This window comes from Bubalus kerabau, chromosome 12 (assembly GCF_029407905.1).
Source record: "Bubalus kerabau isolate K-KA32 ecotype Philippines breed swamp buffalo chromosome 12, PCC_UOA_SB_1v2, whole genome shotgun sequence".
In the NCBI taxonomy this organism is placed as follows: domain Eukaryota; kingdom Metazoa; phylum Chordata; class Mammalia; order Artiodactyla; family Bovidae; genus Bubalus; species Bubalus kerabau.
In genome coordinates, this window is record NC_073635.1 from 79,529,027 (window position 1) to 79,549,225 (window position 20,199).

The 20,199-nt window shown below is 50.4% G+C and overlaps 1 protein-coding gene across 5 annotated transcripts in view; it reads right to left on the reverse strand.

Moving 5' to 3' along the window:
* STK24 (serine/threonine kinase 24) overlaps positions 1 to 20,199 on the reverse strand; it is a 141,721-nt gene that overhangs the window by 56,209 nt on the left and 65,313 nt on the right. The window contains exon 1 of one of the 5 annotated variants that reach the window (XM_055542890.1): positions 8,328 to 8,349. The exons of 3 other annotated variants lie outside the window; for them this stretch is intronic. In XM_055542890.1, the coding sequence (XP_055398865.1) occupies positions 8,328 to 8,333 (6 nt within the window). In that variant the 5' untranslated portion in view covers positions 8,334 to 8,349. Of the gene's footprint in view, positions 1 to 3,452; positions 3,551 to 8,327; positions 8,350 to 20,199 lie in introns of those variants that run through there. One more of the 5 variants, XM_055542891.1, reaches the window with a different exon arrangement.

The following is a 20,199-nucleotide window of genomic DNA, read 5'->3' on the forward strand; positions in this document are numbered from 1 at the left end:
ACACCCCCGCCCCTACCCCGGAGAAGCTACCAAACACAGAGATTCAATGCGGTCCTTCTGAGTGCTTAAACCATCTGCCAGAAATTCAGGCTTCCAGGTGGCCACAGGTTACCTGCATTCTAAGCAACCCGAGTTCAGGTCTCAGCCCTACCATACTACCAGCGAGTCATGGAAACACCCTGCCTGCTTCCACGTATGTACAACGGTAACACTCCTTACTGCCTAGGATGCCGAGAGGATAAAGTCAGAACCTAACGAAAGCTCCTTGAATGGTATCTGCTTGAACACTCCTTAGTAAACAGAAACCACTTTGGCTGTTATGGTTCTTTTGTGTGTACTTAACACCAAGCTATTCTTTCTGACAACACTTAGTCAAGATTGAGCAGCTTCCTAGAAGTCTCTTATTTGAACCAGAACCAGAATTAAAACCCAGATCACAAGACTCACAAACCGGCACGCCCTCCATGGCACAATCCTAAAATCAGCTAAAATCCCCCTTCCTCCCTCAGGAAGGGGACAAAGGAGAATGCTAGGAGGCCTGAGTGAACATCCTCAGAAAGAGAGAAGGAAGCAGCTATGAAACTCCCAAGTACAGAGGCCACCCTGGGGTGCACTAGCCAGAGAGGCCAGAGGGCCCTGTGGCCCGGGTGGTGTTCTAACACGAGGGTCCGGGGAGGGTGCTGAGCCACCCAGGCAATGACACCTCCCCACCCCCAGTATGAGGCTCTCAGGGCTAAGAAAGGATGCTTCTGCTAAGTTGCTTCAGTCGTGTCCGACTCTGTGCAACCCCACAGACAGCAGCCCATCAGGCTCCTCTGTCCCTGGGATTCTCCAGGCATGAATACTGGAGTGGGTTGCCATTTCCTTCTCCTGGGAGCTATAAATAAGCAAAAGATGGTGCCTATGAGAACCTTCCAAGCCTTCATAAACCTTCCTTTTAAACTTGCCGATAATGTGACTACTAGATCCCTTAAAATAGAGAAAAGGACTTCACTGGTGGTACAGTGGACAGGAATCCACCTGCCAGTGCTGGGACACAGGCTCGATCCCTGCCCCCAGGAAGAATCCACATGCCGAGAGGCTACTAAAGCCCTTGTGCCACAACTACAGAGTCCAAGAGCCGATAAGCCACTGCGATGAGAAGCCGGTGCACCACACTAGAGAGGAGCCCCTGCTCGCTGCAACTAGAGAAAGCCCTCAGACAGCAATGAAGACCAGCACAACCAAAAATAAATTCGAAAAGAAAAGAAGGGTCCGCTCTGCATCAGCAGCCTCAGGAGAAGGGGCTCAAGCTAGATGAGCAGAAGGGATTTTAAGTGGCAAAAGGAACGCAGGCCCAAGTTCACGGAGAAAGAAGGCAAGAGGCAAAAGGCAGAGGCCTTGGGACACACAAACACCCCACCAGCTAGTCAAGAGGACACAAACACATACTTTTGGTCTGTGTAACAGGAATCCTGTTAATTGTTTCTGAGCAGAAACCCGAATCTAAGAAATCTTGCAGAACAATCTGCAGAAGGTTTGAATGCATAAGGCCGCTACATGCTGACAGTCATAACCGAGCTGGAATCCTGGCTCCCCAGGTCACAAAGCAGGTGCAGTCAGAGGCCGTGAAACTCTTCAGTCTCGGATCTGGCCTGGGCGGAACGAACCCTGAGAAAGACGGCTGCCGTTTCTGCACGTCCCCCATTTCCAAATGCGCCCCCGGAAGGAGAGGTTATCTCTGCCTTATGGTGGCTACGGGATCTGCCCCAGGACACAGGGCCTGTGATAGACCCGGAAATGGAACTCAGGGCCATCTGACTCCAAAGGGCGAGCATGCTGATAACTGCCTTCCAAGCTCTGGCAGCAGACAGAGCACAAAATTAAGACTCAAAAGACCTGGGTCTCCCTCCTGCAGTAACGCACTGCTGCGCGACCTTGAGCAAGGTCTTAACTTCTGGGTAAAATGGGAAAAACAATGCCTGAGTGTTTACTGACCTCACAGGTGCAGGCAGAGGATCAAGTCCACCCAAGTGCAGAGGGGAAAGTGAGGCCCACCGCAAACCCTTTTGCAGAGCACAGGTGACGCCTGTTACCTTGCAGGGCGGGCGCCGGCGCTCAGCAAGCACAGCCAAGGCGAGTGAGGTCGGTTTTTAAACCAGCACTCGGCTTTGGAGACAGTTTAGAAATCACTATAAAACACTGGCCCGGCAAACACTGGATGGCATCACCGACTCATGGACATGACTTTGAGCAAGCTCCGGGAGTTGGTGATGGACAGGGAGGCCTGGCATGCTGCAGTCCATGGGGTCACAAAGAGTCAGACACGACCGAGTGACTGAACTGAAAACACCGGCCCAAACACAGAAAACAAATCATGCACAACACATGGCCCCGACGAGATGAAAAGTTATTGTCTTAAAAATATGGCTTAACTTCATATTCCTACTTTTTAAAAAAACACAAATTATTCTTCCCATAAATATTTTTAAAGCTAATTAGAATAAAAACTCCTGAAAACTTGCCTCATCAGCTTAATCTAACCACTACACTTCAGGAGGCTTTCTGGACTCAAAGTACACTTGGGCCGTTTGTCTCATCAAGCCTAATGACCCACAACAGGGTTTCCCTCCTAACAAGCTCAAAGCTCACTCTATACCAGCGTCTTTCCCACACCTCACCCACCTGAAACTCAAGCTGCCTTCTCATAAAATACACACAGGAATATGTATACATACACATAAGGCCAATGCAAAGTTAATAAACCGAAAAGGCACCCCTCCCCTCAAAGCCAAATACTCTTTTAGGGGGATGTTCCCAGAAATCCTACAACGAAGAGTCTCTACAACATTCAAACCCCATTCAACTCCAGGAGCAGAGGCAGAAAGAAACTTGAGGTCGGGGGGAACCCCTGCTTCTCCCTGGCTGGGGAAGCCCCTCCCACACTTCCAGGAAGGCTTCCAGCCACCGGACATGGGTCATGGCCACATGTCAGCGTGCCCACCCCACCCACCAGACATGGCTGCACACAAGCAGAACAGGGGAACTTCGGGCTCCTTGTTCCAACCTGGGGAGGTCTCAGGATCGGACTTTCTCTTTCACCCCCTGATGCTGCCTCGGGACCCGGGGAGCCAGAGCAAAGCTACCATGGTTTCCTTCTCCATCAGCCCGCACCCCTCAAAGGCACCAGAGACATGGCGGGTGTCTCTGGGAGGAAGAAGGAACCACCCAAGGCGTCTGCCGTCTCCTCTGCCTTGTCAGAAGGAACTCAGGGGCCAGGGGAGAGACTGCAAACCTGAGGGACCCACAGGGCACAGGGGACCCCACAGGGCGCAGGGGGGGGGCGGGCGCAGGGCCAGTGGTTCCCAGCACGGGTGCAACCAGCCAGGACTGCCTGTGCACCGGCCCCACCAGCAAACCCCAATCCCTGGGGCAAGGGCCCCAGCCCCAGCATTAACCTCCCTGTAACCCACCCTGAAGATTTCACCACGCAGCCAAGGTTGAGAGTGGGAACCTGGCCCCAGAGGCCGCCTGCAGTCACAGGCCTGCAGAACTCCCCTCAGCGTGCTCACCTGCTCTCCTTACAGCAGAGCAGGGGGCGGGGGACCCCCCCCCACAGCTTGAGTGTCCAGTCTTTCCTCTCCAGCCCCTTCCTCTCCTGCCTGGCTGACCAAGGACACCCATTCTCCGTCTCTAGCCCCAAGTGTTTTACATTAACTAGTTGGTTGACTTAAAGTCCCCAAAATAAAAACCGTTGTTGTCGTTCAGTCGCTCGACTCTTTGCAACTCATGAACTGCAGCATGCCAGGCTTCCCTGTCCTTCACCAGCTCCCAGAGTTTGCTCAAACTCGTCCACTGAATCAGTAACCATTATTTACCAGATAAAGCTCTTTCGATAGCAAGTGGCTTGAATTAGTTCAGCATTAACAGATTTCTATCCTCAGATGGTCTTTTAGAAGAAGTCTCACTCTGAGCTAACTGATGGGAAGCCACTTTTCAGGGTGAGACCTAAGTCCCAGGTTTGCACAGAAACGGGTTTCCCCACACAGCGCATCAAGCCCCCGGCACTCCGGGTGAGCTCCTCGCAGCCCATTTCCACGTCGGTAGCTGCCTCCGATGAGCAGCCCATGTAGCCTCTCACCCCAGAGCTCTGAGGCACGTGCCACGCACTCCACAACCCTGTCAGTAAACCCGCCTCCCCCGCCTGTGCTTCCAACCACCTGGACAAACACTCGACAAAATGTGACAAAAAAGAAAACCGAGACGGAGATGTTAAATGCATGAACTTATGTCTAGACTTACATATCCAAATTACTAGAAATTCTCCTAAAACTCTTAATATTTAGGGAATCCTAGTAACAGCATTCTATTCTTTTATGTGGATGTTTAAGGTAGAAATGGCTCTAACAAAATTTTCTAACAATTTTTAGAAAAATTAAAACTGAGGGGGAAAAAAGTGATTGCAAACACTCAAGTTACTTGTTTCAAGCAGGACACGCTCCTGGGGTGTGCGGGATGGGGGTCCAGGCTGGAAGCCGCCTGGAGAAGCCCTCTGCCATCACTCACTCAGGGCTAAGCTCTTTCTCAACACGATTGAACAAAGGCTCTGGGTACGACCCCGCTGACAGCCTGCCCAGCACCAAACGCTCCCAGACACTGTGCTGGACGCTCGGCGGGGTCACCTCCTTCGCAGCCCCTGCACCCCGAGGCCCGACTGCAGCATGAGCCAGGGGCCTGAGGCTGCAACTCGCCCCGGGTCACGAAGCTCAGGGGGAGCTCGGCACCCCAGAGTCCCCACGCAGGGACCTGTCACCCCCCGGCCAGCTTCCCCAGCGGATGCTGGGTGCGCTTTTCTGCAGTGAGAGGCTCCCCGGCTGGAAGACAAAGGCTTGGGGTTTCTCTGAGGGGGCAAGCAGGCCCAGGTGTCGCGGCAAAGACTGAATTCAGGCTGGTTTCGTTTAGGCAAGCACTTGATGAAAGATACACCATGCGTTCCAAATGAAAGTATGTATATAGCTCATTGAGAAATGAACCCTGGCAGCTTCTTTATTAAAACCAAAACACAAATAACAAGCCAGCCACTGAAAATTCACTGACCAGACCTGACACGGAGACACCCTGATGACTAGCAGTTGCTCCTGTTCCCAGGAGCTCCTCTCGCGAAGGTGCATGCTGAGCAGTTCTGCCAAGGCCTCGTCTGCGGGCCTCCCAGCTGCCAGCCCACAAAGAAGGGACCTCAAGCCTCACACAGGGGAGAAACCTGGGGTGCAGAGGGCAGCTCACTCACACAAGGTAAGAGGCATGGAGGAGGCTGGTCCTCACACGGGGCTCAAATAACAAGGTGCACACACCAGTCCAGGCGAGAGCGACACTCTGCCACCTCAGGGGGCTCCAAGCAGACCACGCGCCCACTGGTCCCCTCTTCTGCACAGAAGGGGCTCACGTCACACAGCCCACAGCCTGGCAAGGAGGGGACCCTCAGTGAGTGTCTGCTGTGGTGGTAGCGGAGAGGAGACAGGCGGGAGCCCTCTCCCCGGAGCGGAGACCCGGCTGGGCACCCTGGCTGCTCGGCCTCCCCAGCAGGTAGCACCCAGCAGCGCAGACGGGGGCTTCGGGCAGGCAGCACTGCCTCCCAGGTAGGAGACCCCATGGACTGCAGCCCGCCAGGCTCCTCTGTCAGCGCGATTTCCCAGACAAGAATACTGCAGAGGGTTGCCATTCCCTTCTCCAGGGGATCTTCTCGACAGGGGATCAAACCCGGGTCTCCTGCATGGCAGGCGGATTCTTTACCACCTGAGCCACCAGGGAAGCTCCAGGATGTGACAGCGGAGACGCAGAATCGCCTGCATCTGATTCCCAGACCTGATGAGGGACCCTGGACAAGTCATCCAGCTGACCCGGACCTCAGTTTCCTCTTCTGTAAACAGGAGAGAAGAGTGCCTCCATTCAAGGCCACGCGGGAGGGGGAGATGAGAACTGATCTATGCGGAAGGACTAGGCGCCTCTCGTTCCGCTCAGTTCAGGGTTCAGCTCAAGGTCACAGTCAGCGGACCCCGCCCAGCCTCCAGCTGCCGCCCCGGTTTCGCCATCACGACAGATTACTTGCTCTCCGTCACCCCTCATCAGTGTCATGGGTCCACAGGCAATCAGCAAGTGCCCTCCGCTTCCAGAACCTCTGCCCTGAGGATCACCGTGGACTTCAGGTTTCAGCAGAGACGGGCGTTCCCACCTGGGCCATCACTCTGCTGATCCCTTCCTGGGCGGCGGCTTATCTCCACCTTACACTGACCTTCGGCTCCAGGGACGAGGTGTCAGCTCATCTTATCTGTCTCATCATCTCCTGTCTCTGTGGAGCGTTTTCTCCTCCTCTTCCCAGCCTCTGTTTGTGTGACACACACACGCCCCAGGAGCACTCCGTGTGTGGGAACCACTGCTCTCGCATGGGTTCCCCCCAGTGGCTCACCTGCCGCTTAACCTCCCGGGCTCATTACCTCTCCCACAGGCCCCCACAGCAGCCTTTCTTTCTTGCTCGCTCCTTAATCAGACCCAAACGGAGGTGAAAGAATTTCCTCATTACCCACAAAACCATGGTAAAGGGATCACTTTGTCCTGCCCTCTCAAAATCTGTCAGGATTTTGGAAGATACCATAAGGAAAACTAAATAAGTAGACATAAGAATCCAGGGCTGTGGTTCACGGGGATGACCGAAAGAAACGGGTTAATAACCAAAACTTACATAAAAAGTTGCCCCACCAAAACAAAGCAGAAGCTTCCCTGGTGGCCCAGACGGCAAAAAATGCAGGAGACCTGGGTTCAATCCCTGGGTTGGGAAGTTCCCCGGAGAAGGGAATGGATACCCACTCCACGACTGTTGCCTGGGAAATCCCACGGACAGAGGAGCAGGGCAGGCTAGAGTCCACGGGGTCACCAGGAGTCGACAGGACCGCGTGACTAACACTTCCAACCTGTTCACTCCAGTTGTGTCACCCTGAGGCACACCCCTTTCTCGTGGGTGGGTTAGGCTGGCTCTAACACTCAGGTGCCTCCAGAAGAGTCAGCACTGCATCACAACTTTTGGGTTATTGGCTTGGTTTTCTCCATTTTGCCATACTGATGTACCATATCCATGCTATACTGGAAGCAGCAGTAATAAATCTATGAAAACCACAATATGTCCCACAATATGCTGGAGGGAGAGGAAATGGTGCAGCCGCTTCAGAAAGCAGTTTGCCAATTTCTCAAAAAGTTAAGCATAAAACCAACTTAGGACCCAGCAATTCCACTCCCGAGAGAACTGAAAACATACAGCCACTCAAAGAATTACAAAGCGGACGTATGATACGAAGCATTCAAATCAGGCAAACACTGGAAATCAGCTCTACGTCCATCAGCTGGTGATGGACCGAGAAACGTGGTGATTCTTAACAACAGACACTGTTCAGCACGAAATGGGCACTAACTACGGACACGTGCTACATCATGACCCTCGGAAACACAGGTCAAAGCCGCCAGCGACGAGGGACCACGTGCTGTACAACTCCCTGGATAGGAAACACCCAGAAAAGGCAGACTGATGGAGAGAAACAGCACGAGGGACCACACTGGGGGAAGGAGAATGTTCTACACCGACTCAGGGGTGATTTTACCACTTGGTAAAGTCACTAAAGTTGTTCAATCACTGAGTTGTTCACCTGGAAGGAGGGCATTTTATGACGCGTAAAAGATGCCACAACGACAAGCTGTTTACAAGCAAAACCACACAAGGCGTATCCTTCCTAACCTGCCTCCCCAGTCACTGCAGGGAAGGGCAGAGATGCCACCTGGCTCATCCTACCCCAGCACTCTGCCAGATTTCTGGCACGGAGGGAGTGCTCAACATCCAGGAAATGAATTTTTTTTTAAAAAAACAAAACATAGCTTTGCCCTCTTCCTCGGCTCCAAGATTAACCTCAGCTTCACACTCCATCTACTCTCCCCACCCAATCTAGCACCCCGACAGAATGGTCTGTTGAGGCCAACGTGTCCATGAAGCTTCAAGACCAAACGTGACAGGACCTTGACAAACTACCTATGAAGTGCGGTGCCTGTTCAAAGTTTAAAAAGTGTTTTCCTTTTATCTTTGGAAGAGCAATAGGATTTTAAAAAAAAAACCTTTGGGGCTGTGGGAAGAGAAGAAAGAGAACAATCTCAGTATCAGATTTCAAACATGGTGACGATTCGGGAAAAACTTCAATTTAAAATAAATCTTTAAGTTCTGTCGTGAAAGATTTGTTGCTTCTGACTCAGAGGCAGCCAATGTAATAAGCACACCAGGGGAATTAAATGCTGTGAGCGAAGCCCTGACTCACCTGCATTCTGCACCATCTGTCTGTCTGGCATTTCGCTAGACCGTGATTATTAAGGAGAAACCATCAATCTTTGAAATGCAGGACTGTATTTTCTAGAACTAGTCCCACTACTGTTGCAAGCAGGGAGTAAGCACGGACTGCCTGCTACACGGCAGACTACCTGGAACTCACGTGGCCTGTGCCACTTAATCCCAGGTTTCAGCAACACCAGCACCTGCCGCTTACACAGGAAATGCAAGGCTTCCTCGTGTGTGTGGGGTGTCGTGGTTCAGGGTGTAGCCTTCTGAGACGAATGGGTTCAAAGCCAGGCCCTACCACGTGCCTGCTTGATACTTGTGGGCAAGAACCTCTGAAGAAACTGTGGTTTCCCAGTCTTTGAAGAGGGGAGGATTCAGTGATTTAATTTCCTCTAATCACAGGCCATTAACAGCTTCTTGTTTCTGATCCCAGCTTGAACACCAAAAGGCCTTCCCAGGCCTGCATCACTTTCTGGACTGGTAACGCTCCTGAGTTACGGCACCAGAGTCCACCAGCCTGGGTGCTGAGTGCTCTGTCAGCTCAGTTCAGTCGCTCGGTTGTGTCCAACTCTTTGCGACCCCATGGACTGCAGCACGCCAGGCCTCCATGTCCATCACCAACTCCCGGAGTTTACCCAAACTCATATCCATTGAGTCAGTGATGCCATCCAACCATCTCAAGCTGTGTCGTCCCCTTCTCCTGCCTCAGGGCCTTTTCTAATGAGTCAGCCCTTCGATCAGGTGGTCAACTGCTCTGTCGTGGCGGGGGGGGGCACCAAAATAAGCAACTTTTTGAAAGGCAAGCAAACTTGAGTAAATACAGCTGAATAAGGACCGTTCGTGCCAAGTCTCTCTTATATGTTAGGTAAAGGGCAAAGGACTGACAAATACGATACACTCATGCTTTGCAAAGTCAAAAAATAAAAACAAAACACTCTACCTGAAGGTTGGTTCCAACTTCCTCCCAACCCTGCGTTTTACTGATGGTCATTAAAATGGAGCCAGCCTTGCAGATTCGGGTTCAACGCAACTGCTAAGATGGTAATCCCTCACACCCGTCTCTCAGAAAACCATCGTTTAGCTGACATCTCAGATCCAGGAAACAATGGACAAGACAGTCCACTGACTTCAGATTAAGTTACGAACAAACACTCAGTCCTCTTGGCTCCTGATCTCCAGGAGGAGAGCATCTGTATCAAATCTCCCTCTCTTGGAGCAGAAAACACGCAGTGAAACTGAGAGGACGCAATGCAGACCCCTGGGACCGTGGACAAGAGAGCCTACCTCTGACTCTCTGTCTTTTACTGTATTTTCTCCATCCACGTGTCTGAGTATTAACTCTCAGTACCCAGCCGCAACAGCTTAGCTGAAGTTCAGACCCCATAATTTTCAATCTCCAGAGCATTAACATATAGGCTGGCAAGAATAGGTCTGTTGTGGAGGTAACGGCGGGACAGAGAACAAAGTCTGAGACCCTCCGGGCAGAGTGCAGGGGAAGCCACCTAACCAAAGCTGCCCTGGGCCAGAAAACTCCAGCACAGGGAAAAGGGGTGGGGGGTGGGGAGTTGGCCTCCAAGCTGCTCTCTGGCTGAGTAAAAAAGGACAGCCCCTGCCGCCCTCCTCCAAAGCTCCCCCTTCACCCCCGCCCCCGGCATTGAGCATCACCCCCAAAAGAGAACTCAACACTTGAAGGGCAAATCAAACGAATAATGCAACAAATCCGCTCCGGGGCTGGAGTACGCCGGCAAGTATGCATACATTTAACTGAAGCGCGCACAACTATTCAGCTTTGATTCAGAGGTCACAGGTTAGAAACCTCAACTCTCCAGAAGCACGAAGCCAAAAAAAAAAAAAAAAAAAAGGCCTCTGAGCACAGAAATAGCCGTCACGAATCCCAGGCCTGAACTCCCACGCACTGCTCTTCACACAAGGGGTCCTCGGCTCTCTGCTCTCCCACAGAACATTCTGGTCCACCGTCAACACGCTCTCAGCGAGGCCAAGCCCTGGGGTTCCTAACCCACAGCAGCAGGCTGGGCACCTGATGGCAACCGGGGCACAGACCCCGCCATGCCAGGCAGTGCCCCGATTCATCACTAAATCTTGGACCATCCAGGACCCTGCCCCCTCCCCGGGTAAGTGGGGGAGGGGAGGGGGAATGCCAGCCAGCTCCCATGGGGAGAAGTCTGGAAATACCAAACTGGAATAGTCAAGATGCAGCCCCCAAAGGGTCTGCTGCAGACACACAGATCCCAGACCCTGCCCACAGTTGGTCCCTAGAGCTAGCTTCTTTCCAACAATCTCCAGAGGGGGACCAGGGAGACAACCTCCGCAAGTCCCTGCCATAAAGGACCTGTGGCCGTGGGACCGAGCCGGGTCAGAACAGAACCAGGGGAGCATCAGAGGCCCCGCGAGCACAGGGTTCCTGCTTTCCCAGCCCACCCACCGGAATGACTCAGGACTCACAAGACCTTGTTCAGCAAACACTGTGAAAGGAAGCTTTGACCTAAAGGCAGATCTTTAAAGGACTTCCGTCAAGATGGTTTACTGCCAGACATTAGTAAGGTCATCCCCGCGGCGCTCTACCCCAGATGAACCACCTATTACACAAACGGAGCTGCACTCCTCCCAGGTCCTCTCTGGTCCTACCCTGGCAAGTGTGGACGTCCCAGCTCCCATTCGAAGGAGCCAGTCCTGCAGAGGGAGCCCAGGCTTCAACATAACTAAGGTGACACTTCCGGTAAAGGAAGGCGTCCCTGGTGGCTCAGATGGTAAAGAATCTGCCTGCAATGTGGGAGACCTCGGTTCCATCCCTGGGTGGGGAAGGTCCCCTGGAGAAGGGAATGGCTACCCACTCCAGTATTCTTGCCTGGACAATCCCAGGGACAGAGGAGCCTGGCAGGCTATACCCACTGAGCAACTAACACTTTCGTATGTATTTTACTATTAAAAAGACAAAAATAGCCTCTTTTAAGAAGGCAAGCAAAAGGCACGTTTACGCTGCTCTCCTCTGATCCACAGTGAAGTTAATAAAATGAAAATAAGAAAAAAGGTCCATAGGTCCATCTACAATCAAACTAGGAGATGCTGGCCGAGTCACCTGGAGGAAGAGCGAATCGGACAGAGGATAGGGGTGCAGGACAGAGGCGACCCGGGGGCCCTGCAGTGTGCTGGGCACCCTGCCAGACAGACGGAACTGCCCCCTCCAGAGACGTCCAGGCCAGAGCAAGCCCCAGAGAAACATGCAGAGACGCCTCTAAGAGGGAAGGGACGGTGAAAAAATGCAATAGGGAAAAGGCAGAAGGAATTCCCAAGGGAGAGGGGAGACATTTCAGACAAATACTTCTCTTGACTCAAAATTAAAGAAAACTGGGACTCTCTTTTCAAAATCTCCCAATCAACACGGCTGGAGACAGAGATAATAAAATCATTACCAAAATAAATATCACATTAAGAGCAGCAAAAAGTAGACAAGACATTGCCGAAAACAATGACAGAACAAAAATAAAACCGTGTAAAAATGGAAAAACTGCAAAGATGAAAGGGAACACAGAAGCTGCTAGATACGGAAGCAAAGATGATTCCACATATACATATGTATTATACCTAAAAATGGATATAAGGAAAAGGCAAAAAAAACCTCACTTCTGGTTTATCCTCAGGAAATAATTAAGACGAGTGGAAAGATTCACAGAGTCATTGGAGATTTCCATAATTTCTTTTTAAGCTGCAAATTACCTAAGCAGACATCAATTAATTACGGGAATTACCCTGCAGTCATACAATGAAATACCAAGCAGCCACTCGAAACAGTGTTGATTTACTGACATGGAAAAGCATCTTGATGTTTAAGAAGGAAAAGCACAATTCAGAGCAGCAGGCAGAATGCCTCCAACCGTTGTCGTGTGTGGAGAGGGGGCAGGTGACACAGTCACAGAAAAAACGTGGAGGGATGCACACTGAAATGCTAGAAGTGGTTCTGTTTCACTTCATCTGCTTTTCTGCATCGTCCCCATTGTTTAAGACGAGTTTATTTTGCGAATTTACTAAGAGCAGAACAATATCATTTCCATTTTTAATGAACAGAATCACGTACAGAACACACACTAAAAGACGAAAAAACGCCAGTGTTAAACTTCAGGAAGGAGATTCAGTTTTCAGTCCACAATCCTTGGATTAATGCATTCTGGCTACAGAAGATCAGAGATCTGTAACCCCATTACCCTAAACCAATCTGGACAATAATAAAGAAGCTAAAAGCAGCCAATGTCCTTCTATATTAGATTACACATTTGGAATTATATTACACCAAACACTAATTACTATGTTACTTTTAAGTAATTCTCCCCGTCAGGAGAACCAGTATACAAAACAAAAATACCGGAAGAGAGAAATTACCTGACAGAGCTCAGGAAAACGTAATTCCTGCCATAGCTGCATTTATTGTCAAATCCACTTAATTTTTTTTTTTTTTCCTAATGCGAAACAGGAAACATGGAAGTGTAAAGAAATTGGGAGCTCATACGAATTCCTCAAGAGACAGGTAGTTCGGGACTCCTTTTAAAATCTTTGTCGTTCTAGGATGCACTCAAGGAGAACAAGGAGAGAAATAAATTACATTCTATGACATCGTTCCATTTAAAAGACAGCACAATTAATTACAAGTGGCTTCTCACTTACAGGCAGAGAACAAGATGTGACAAGACAGATGCGAGGCGGATGCAGGTGTCCAGCCGATGAGAGGAGGTTCGCCTCCCACCACAGACCCCGACGAAGGCCCTCTGGGGGCCTGCGCGGGGCACTGATCACTTCTCCCTGATGATGGTCTTCTCCTGCCAGGGGTGTCCCTCCCAGTCCAGGCAGCTCTCCAGGGGCCAGGCTCACAGATGGAAAGACCCTCCCCCACCCCCACCCTCCGCTGTCAAACACCTGCTTCCCTTCTTTCCAATAATGTCACAAAATCAAGCAGCATTTGAATCATTCATTTTAAAAGCCTTTCTGCATTTTTCTGTTTTTTTTTTTTTTTTAATGATGAAATTATCAGAACTGTCAAAAAGCTTAGGTCCTGTGGATGGTATCGCCACAAGGTGACTGATTCTGCCAAGAACACAGTAAACAGAAGCCAACTCCGGTGCTTCTCAGAGGCAGCAGAGGCCTTGCCCGCTGGGGACTGCCCTCTCTCCTTTCTCCAGGCCTCCTTCCAGCCACCCCAAAGACAAGGGCCCTTTATCACCCAAAAAGGCCTTCGTACCTCCAACCCCACAAACACAGGTGCTACAACCTCCGGCCTGGAAACTTAAGTCCCGTTTCTGACTTCCAAAAAGGCACCGAGAACCAAGCAGCAAGCTCCGAAGAGCCAAGAAGACGGATTTTCTCAACTAAAAACTGACATAACACGTTGACTCTTTGTGCGTGTCATGTGAACCCTCTTAGAGCTTTGATCCCTGGGGCCCTGTAAGAGCCTCAGAGCTCCTTCCTTCTATACTTGTTTTAAAGAGAAGTGAAGTCGCTCAGTTGTGTCCGACTCTTTGTGACCCCATGGACTGTAGCCCACCAGGCTCCTCCATCCATGGCATTTTCTAGGCAAGAGTACCGGAGTGGGTTGTCATTTCCTTCTCCAGGGGATCTTCCCAACCCAGGGATCGAACCCGTGTCTCCTGCATTGAGGGCAGACGCTTTACTGTCTGAGCCATCAGGGTTGTTTTAAGGCATGATTTTTTTACATTAAAAAATTAACAACAGGGCTTCCCTGGTGGCTCAGTGGTAAAGAATCCGCCTGCCGATGCAGGAGACACGGATTTGATTCCTGGTCCGGGAAGAACCCAGATGCCAGGAAACAACAAATTCCGTGTGCCACAACTACTGAGCCTGTGCTCTGGAGACCAGCAGCTGCAACTGCTGAGCAGCTCTCGGGCACCAAGAGCCGGAGCTCCACAAAAGAAGCCAGTGCACTGGGAAGCCCGTGCACCGCAAGGAAAACCCAGCGCAGCCAAAAATAAATAAAAATTTAAAAGATGATGCCCATAAAAAGAAAACATCAACAGGGTGCTGACTGTGAGATGCTTTCCCCGTATTTGCACTGAGACACCTTTTTGTCTGCTGACTCTCAAAAGGGTATGGTTGCCGTGAGAGTGGCGGAGGGGAGGCTAGGAGCTGTCAGCTTTAACTGCCCATCACTGTTTTCTCTGCAAGGACCCCAGTTTTTTTAGCGATCAACCCAATAACCTTGGCCTTATTACCGACTCCTCCTGACCAAAACTGAACAAACTGAAAAGAAAAGGACAACACAGAAAGCTAACCTTTTCTAGACGTCAGCATCACAGCTTCAATCAATCCCTCCGATGTATCGGGCCCCCAGCTGCGGTCTTACCCATACTCAACCATCTGCTGCTAAACCCTCTGGCTCCACCACACTGGCCACCTGATGAGAAGAACCGACTCATTGGAAAAGACCCTGATGCTGGGAAAGACTGAAGGCAGGAGGAGAAGGGGACGACAGAGGACGAGACAGTTGGATGGAATCACAGGCTCAATGGACATGAGTTTGAGCAAACGCTGGGAGATGGTGAAGGACAGTAAAGCCTGGCGTGCTGCAGTCCATGAAGTCATGGTCACAAAGTCAACTCTTTGAGTTGAGTGACTGAACAACAACCAAACCCTCAGGGAATGGATGCCATCTATGGGGTTGGGTCACCAGTCCCTCCCTTCTCCCTTGAGAACTCAACTCACACTCCAGTGCGGAAATCCACTGCAACATCGGGCACAGTGTGAAGAAATAACATGGCGCCCAAGGCCAGATGCCCGGGTTCAAACCCACCTCCGTACTAGTGATTTGCTTCTCTAGGACTTAGTTTATTCAACTGTAAAAGGACAGAAAGGCGCATATATGTATACTATAGTTTTCCTGAGAATAAAATATGAAAATTAACTTTTAAAGCTGCACATAACAAATGATCCTGGGTTTCCACTCCAGTTTGACCTGAAGCCTTAGCTGCATTCCTTTTCTGCCTCATGACTGCCAAATTCCACGCAGTTGTCGCTGAAATGCAGACAACTGGCAGCCTGTAAATTTCAACTAATGGCTGGATATGGACAGACAAATCACCAAGTGTCAAGCAGCTGACCCATCTCAAGGATTTATCCTCAAAGCACACACCTGACCACATACACACATCACTCGCCTCCCTCATGCCAAGTCTTTCTCTAGGAAACACAAATGAACTACTTAATCTACTGCATGACCTTCAACATGCATTCTGATCTCTCAGGCAAACCCTAAGTAACAGTAAGTAGACAAGCCTGGAATCATGACCCAGGTTTAGGACCAGAGTGGTTCCGACTCAGAGGCCTCTGCAATCGGGCTGTTGCTAATACAACCGCACGGGAAGCTCCATCCTGAGACTACAGGTGACACAGGCTGGGAAACGCAAAGGTTTCAGCGAGAAGGACTTTTTGCTGCAACCCCTTGAAATATCATCAGCTAACCATCGACGAAGCTTAGCGACTCCCTCCGTCAGCCACACACCTCTTCCCTTCCTGCCTCTGCTTGCAGAACCTCAGACCAGGCTGTCACCCCTTACAACTCTTTAACTGAATGACCCTGACTTTTTCTACAGGAACCTCACTCACTCATTTAACTCATGACGACGTTATTTCTAGTGACCGGAGCTGTGACTCTGCAGGGTCCCCCACGACAGCCAAGTTCCATCCTCCGCAAAGGGGCTGTCACCCTAACTCACCAAAACTTCACCACTGGTTGCTGCCAACTGAGCTAATTCTTCAGAAAACATGAAAGCATGATTCTCCTACCCCTCTTCCCCGCCCCACTTTCAATAGGAGCAGCCTCCCCCCTATAGTTTTGTCTTCTCAAAAGATAAACGACCAGTTAACTGTCACCAAGTCCAACTGTGCTTCCTGATACCCTGGCCTCCCGTGAGGGTTCACGGACACAGCCATCCTTTTCCTGGACCAGAGAAATCAGCCCCAGGGCTCTTGGCTCCCATGTAAAATCACTAACTTGCTAGTCATTTTTGTAAAAAAAAAAAAAAAACAAAACTGTCCTGTCTCGTCTGAGGCCCGATTCTAACTATGCACAAGAAAACGAGACCATCTACACTGTCTACTCTGCTTCAAGTGTGTTCAGTCCAATTTAAAAAAAGAAAACAAAAACATCTCTCTTCTGAATCAGGAATGAAGACTAAGCTCAACTTTTTTTTAAAAAAAAAAAAGACACACAGAGAATACTGCACGTATCAAGCCTACCCAGGTTTCCAACTGTTCCTTATCACCTCTTCCTCAAGCAAACCAGAAAGAAGCTAAGCCCCCTTCAGGATTGGTCTGGATTGTCCATCCAAGTCAGGAGAGACCACCTGATCTGAAGCCCCCATCAGACTTCCCCTTTGTTTTTCAACACTTGTATCCTACTCCAAACTAACAGTGCCCCATACCTTCTCTTCCCCATCATCTCAGGTGGGAGAAGGCAAGGAAAAACCCGTCACCTTACTACACCAGTCACCCCAACCTACAGCCAATTCGCGGAACAGACCCGTCGGCCTGCAGAGTCCTGACCCACTGGACCGCCTTGAAGAACTGCTCAGATACACACTTGCGTGCCGCCTGCTCCAGGAAGGCCTCCTTTCTCTCTCTCACTTTCACCCTAGAGTGCCTAAGGCCTCCTCTCTTTCACTTTCACTCACTCTAGTTACATCACCCTAGACTGCCACCACTCACTGCAGCCTGCCCATAGCTGTCAGTGCATTAAGGACAGCGGGCACAGCTCGCCCCTGCCAGCCCCGAGCATGGCGCCTTAACACAGCAGACTAAGCCTCTGCTGGTTGACGAATGAGTCTCATGTCTCATTAGGAACATGAAAAGCACTTAAGTGCTGGGAGAAACCCAACTGCTTCAAGGGTCCTGATTAGAGGTTAGTGACATTTCTGATGGAACTGCTGCACAAGGGAAGAGAAAAAACCATCAAATGGAAATCCCAGCCTTCCCTTCAGTTCTGAACACAAGAGAGTGAGCACGCCTTTGCAATTAAACAACCAGACTCCTTGCCTTCAACGTACGTTACTCCCCTGGGGAACAAAATCATACAATCCTGCATTGTTTTTTCTGTTTAACGATTATATACTACTTCTATAATATTTTTAATAAATAACATTTTTGACAGCTCAACTTTTTTTTAACAGGAATCTTTACATTGGCGGGGGGTAGGGGTGGAGTGGGGTGTGCACTACGTGGGTGTTTGTCCCTTCTTCACACACACACAGCCCCACAGAGGCTGAGTCAGCACCCATCCATCCCTGGGGGAGAGCTCCATCCACTCAACCCTGCTGGGAAAGGACAGGATGAGGGAGTCAAGACAAAAAAAGGGGGGGAACCTACTTAGAGAAGGAGGTGCTTCCATTTTCAGTTTTTGGACACTTAGATTTTTAACTTAATCTCAAAGTAATTGAAGGGTCAGAGAACCGAAATGAGCTGTGCAGAAGTGCATTGTCACAGAATCTCCCTGTCGGGTTCGGGGGTGGGGGTGGGGGGGTGGCTGCCAAGAGCCACTCACTTCTTTCTGAGGTGGCACACTGGGTCTGGGCGCCCCGAGAACCCCAAGTGTGAGCGGCGTTCGTGGTCACAGGGACACGGGCAACCGCAGGGCCACCACGCCAAGAGACACCAGAAACTGCAGAAGCTGATGAGGTTTGGGAAATGGCGTACATTCACAGAAAACCACTTCAGCTGGATGAAAGTGACATCATTTAAGAACGCCCTCCTTGATGTTTTAGGGCAGTGAAACTCTTCTGCAGGATACCAGAAGGGAGGATACACGTCCTGACACATTTATTAAAACCCACAGACTGCAATGCACTGTCCCACGGAAACTATGGACTTTGGGTGACAAGTATGTGTCACAGAAGGTTCATCCCTAATAAAAAATTACAAGAGTCCGGTGCAGGAGGCTGACAGTGACGAGCAGCACAGAGGGCCTGGGAAAATCTCCGCATCTTCTGCTCAATTTTGCTGTGAACCTCAACTGCTCTAAAAAAATAAAGTTTATTTTTAAAAATGAGTAATCTTCATTGCTCCAGTTACCCACTCCCCCAGCCAGTCCATACTTCCCCAAAACACTTACGGCCACTGCTCTTTACCGAAGGGAATTTTTAAATGGGCCACTTCACTTTAATTATTAAAATCACCTCTGGCTAAAACTGTAATAAAACAGGCGATCTGATTTAACCTGTCAAGTTTTATAAACGGACACCCCCCAGACCCCCAAGTGTTCTAAAATATAGTGCCTCCTAAGAGATTAGATAAACCAAAAGTAAACCGACTCAAACTCCAAAATCCCCTTCTCATTTAAAACTAGCATTTTAGGATGCTTAACCTGTACAACTATTAAAGAGAATTATTTTAATAACATAATCCAAAAAAATCCACCCCGAACACGGCTTTCCTTTTTCCCCATTACTCTCCAGGCTGCACCAGGCCAGGTAAGAAGCACCACAGGAAACCCAGCATCACCCGTCTGGGGTAACAAGAAAGCTTGGTTGGGGTTAGAGTTAACCCAGAGGCTTCGACGGGCTTCCGCAGTGGCTTAAGCGGTAAAGAATCCGCCTGCAATGCAGGAGACCCAGGTTCAATCCCTGGATGGGGAAGATCCCCTGGAGAAGGAAACGGCAACCCACTCGAGTATTCTTGCTTAGAAAAGCTCATGGACAGAGAAGCCTGGCTGGCTACAGTCCATGGGGTCGCAAGAGAGTTGGACAAGATTTATCCACTGAGCAACAAGGGGCTTCTACAACGATTTCTGCAAGTTTAACCGAGGTCTAAGACGTCTGAACAACATTCTTGCAAAATTCTGCTCTCCAGCTCAGAAAGTTATTTTCTGAGCCACTTCAGGCATACCATTCATCAAACTACACATCAAAGGCTCGCGGGGTCAAAACTAAGTCTGTACTAGGTATTTGGAACGCTGGCATACGGTTTATCTAATCAAACTCCCATCACCCAAGCAACGACAAGCTGCTCTGGACTTCCGGACAATCGGCTCATGAACTGCTCCCGCTGGGGACAGACAGACAAGCCACGCCCCCATCCTGGGGCCAGGGTGGAAATCACTGATGCTGTGACGGCGGCAGAGCTCAGCGCAGAAGGCCTCACAGGTGCCTAACAGGTAAAGCGGGGTGGGACAGCAGATGCCTCTGAGAGCTGAACGCAGGCTACACCCTCTCCAACAGCCCTCCCCACAGTGCCCACGCCCCTCCTCAGGAGGCTAACCACCCTGATGACCTCATTCATAAATCAGTAGCCTGGTCAGTCCCCAGCCTGGACTCTTCGCCCAAGCTCCAGGTCCATGCACGTAACCAGCTATTCTGTCCCTCCACCTGCATTCCAGTCCTCTGAAACAGAAACTCTATCTGTGTAGCTTCTTCCTTGTCTATGCCAATAGGTGGTCCCGTGACTCACTCACCCCCACACCCAGGCCAGATCCCGAGGGGCTATGCCAGGACTCCACCCTCCCTCCAGTCCAGTCCCTATCACCAAGCCGGCTCATTCCGCCCACAGCTCCCTCCTGAGTCCCATCCACATACGGAGACCTCTGTCCACCAACAGTCCATCAACAGCCAACCCTCCACCTCTCCTCCAGTCCAAGCACCAAACTGTCAAAACAAAAACTGGTCTCATTCTGCCCCTTCAAACATTCTCCGCAATGCTGCATCACTTAACCAAAGCCCGAACCGCTAAGCACAGTCCTTTATGAGCTTGTCCCCTTTTCAACTTCGTCTATCTCGTTCTTTAACAGTCCTGCAAAACTGAATTACCCTAACCCTGCCCTCTTCCCAACACTCTGTGCTATTAAA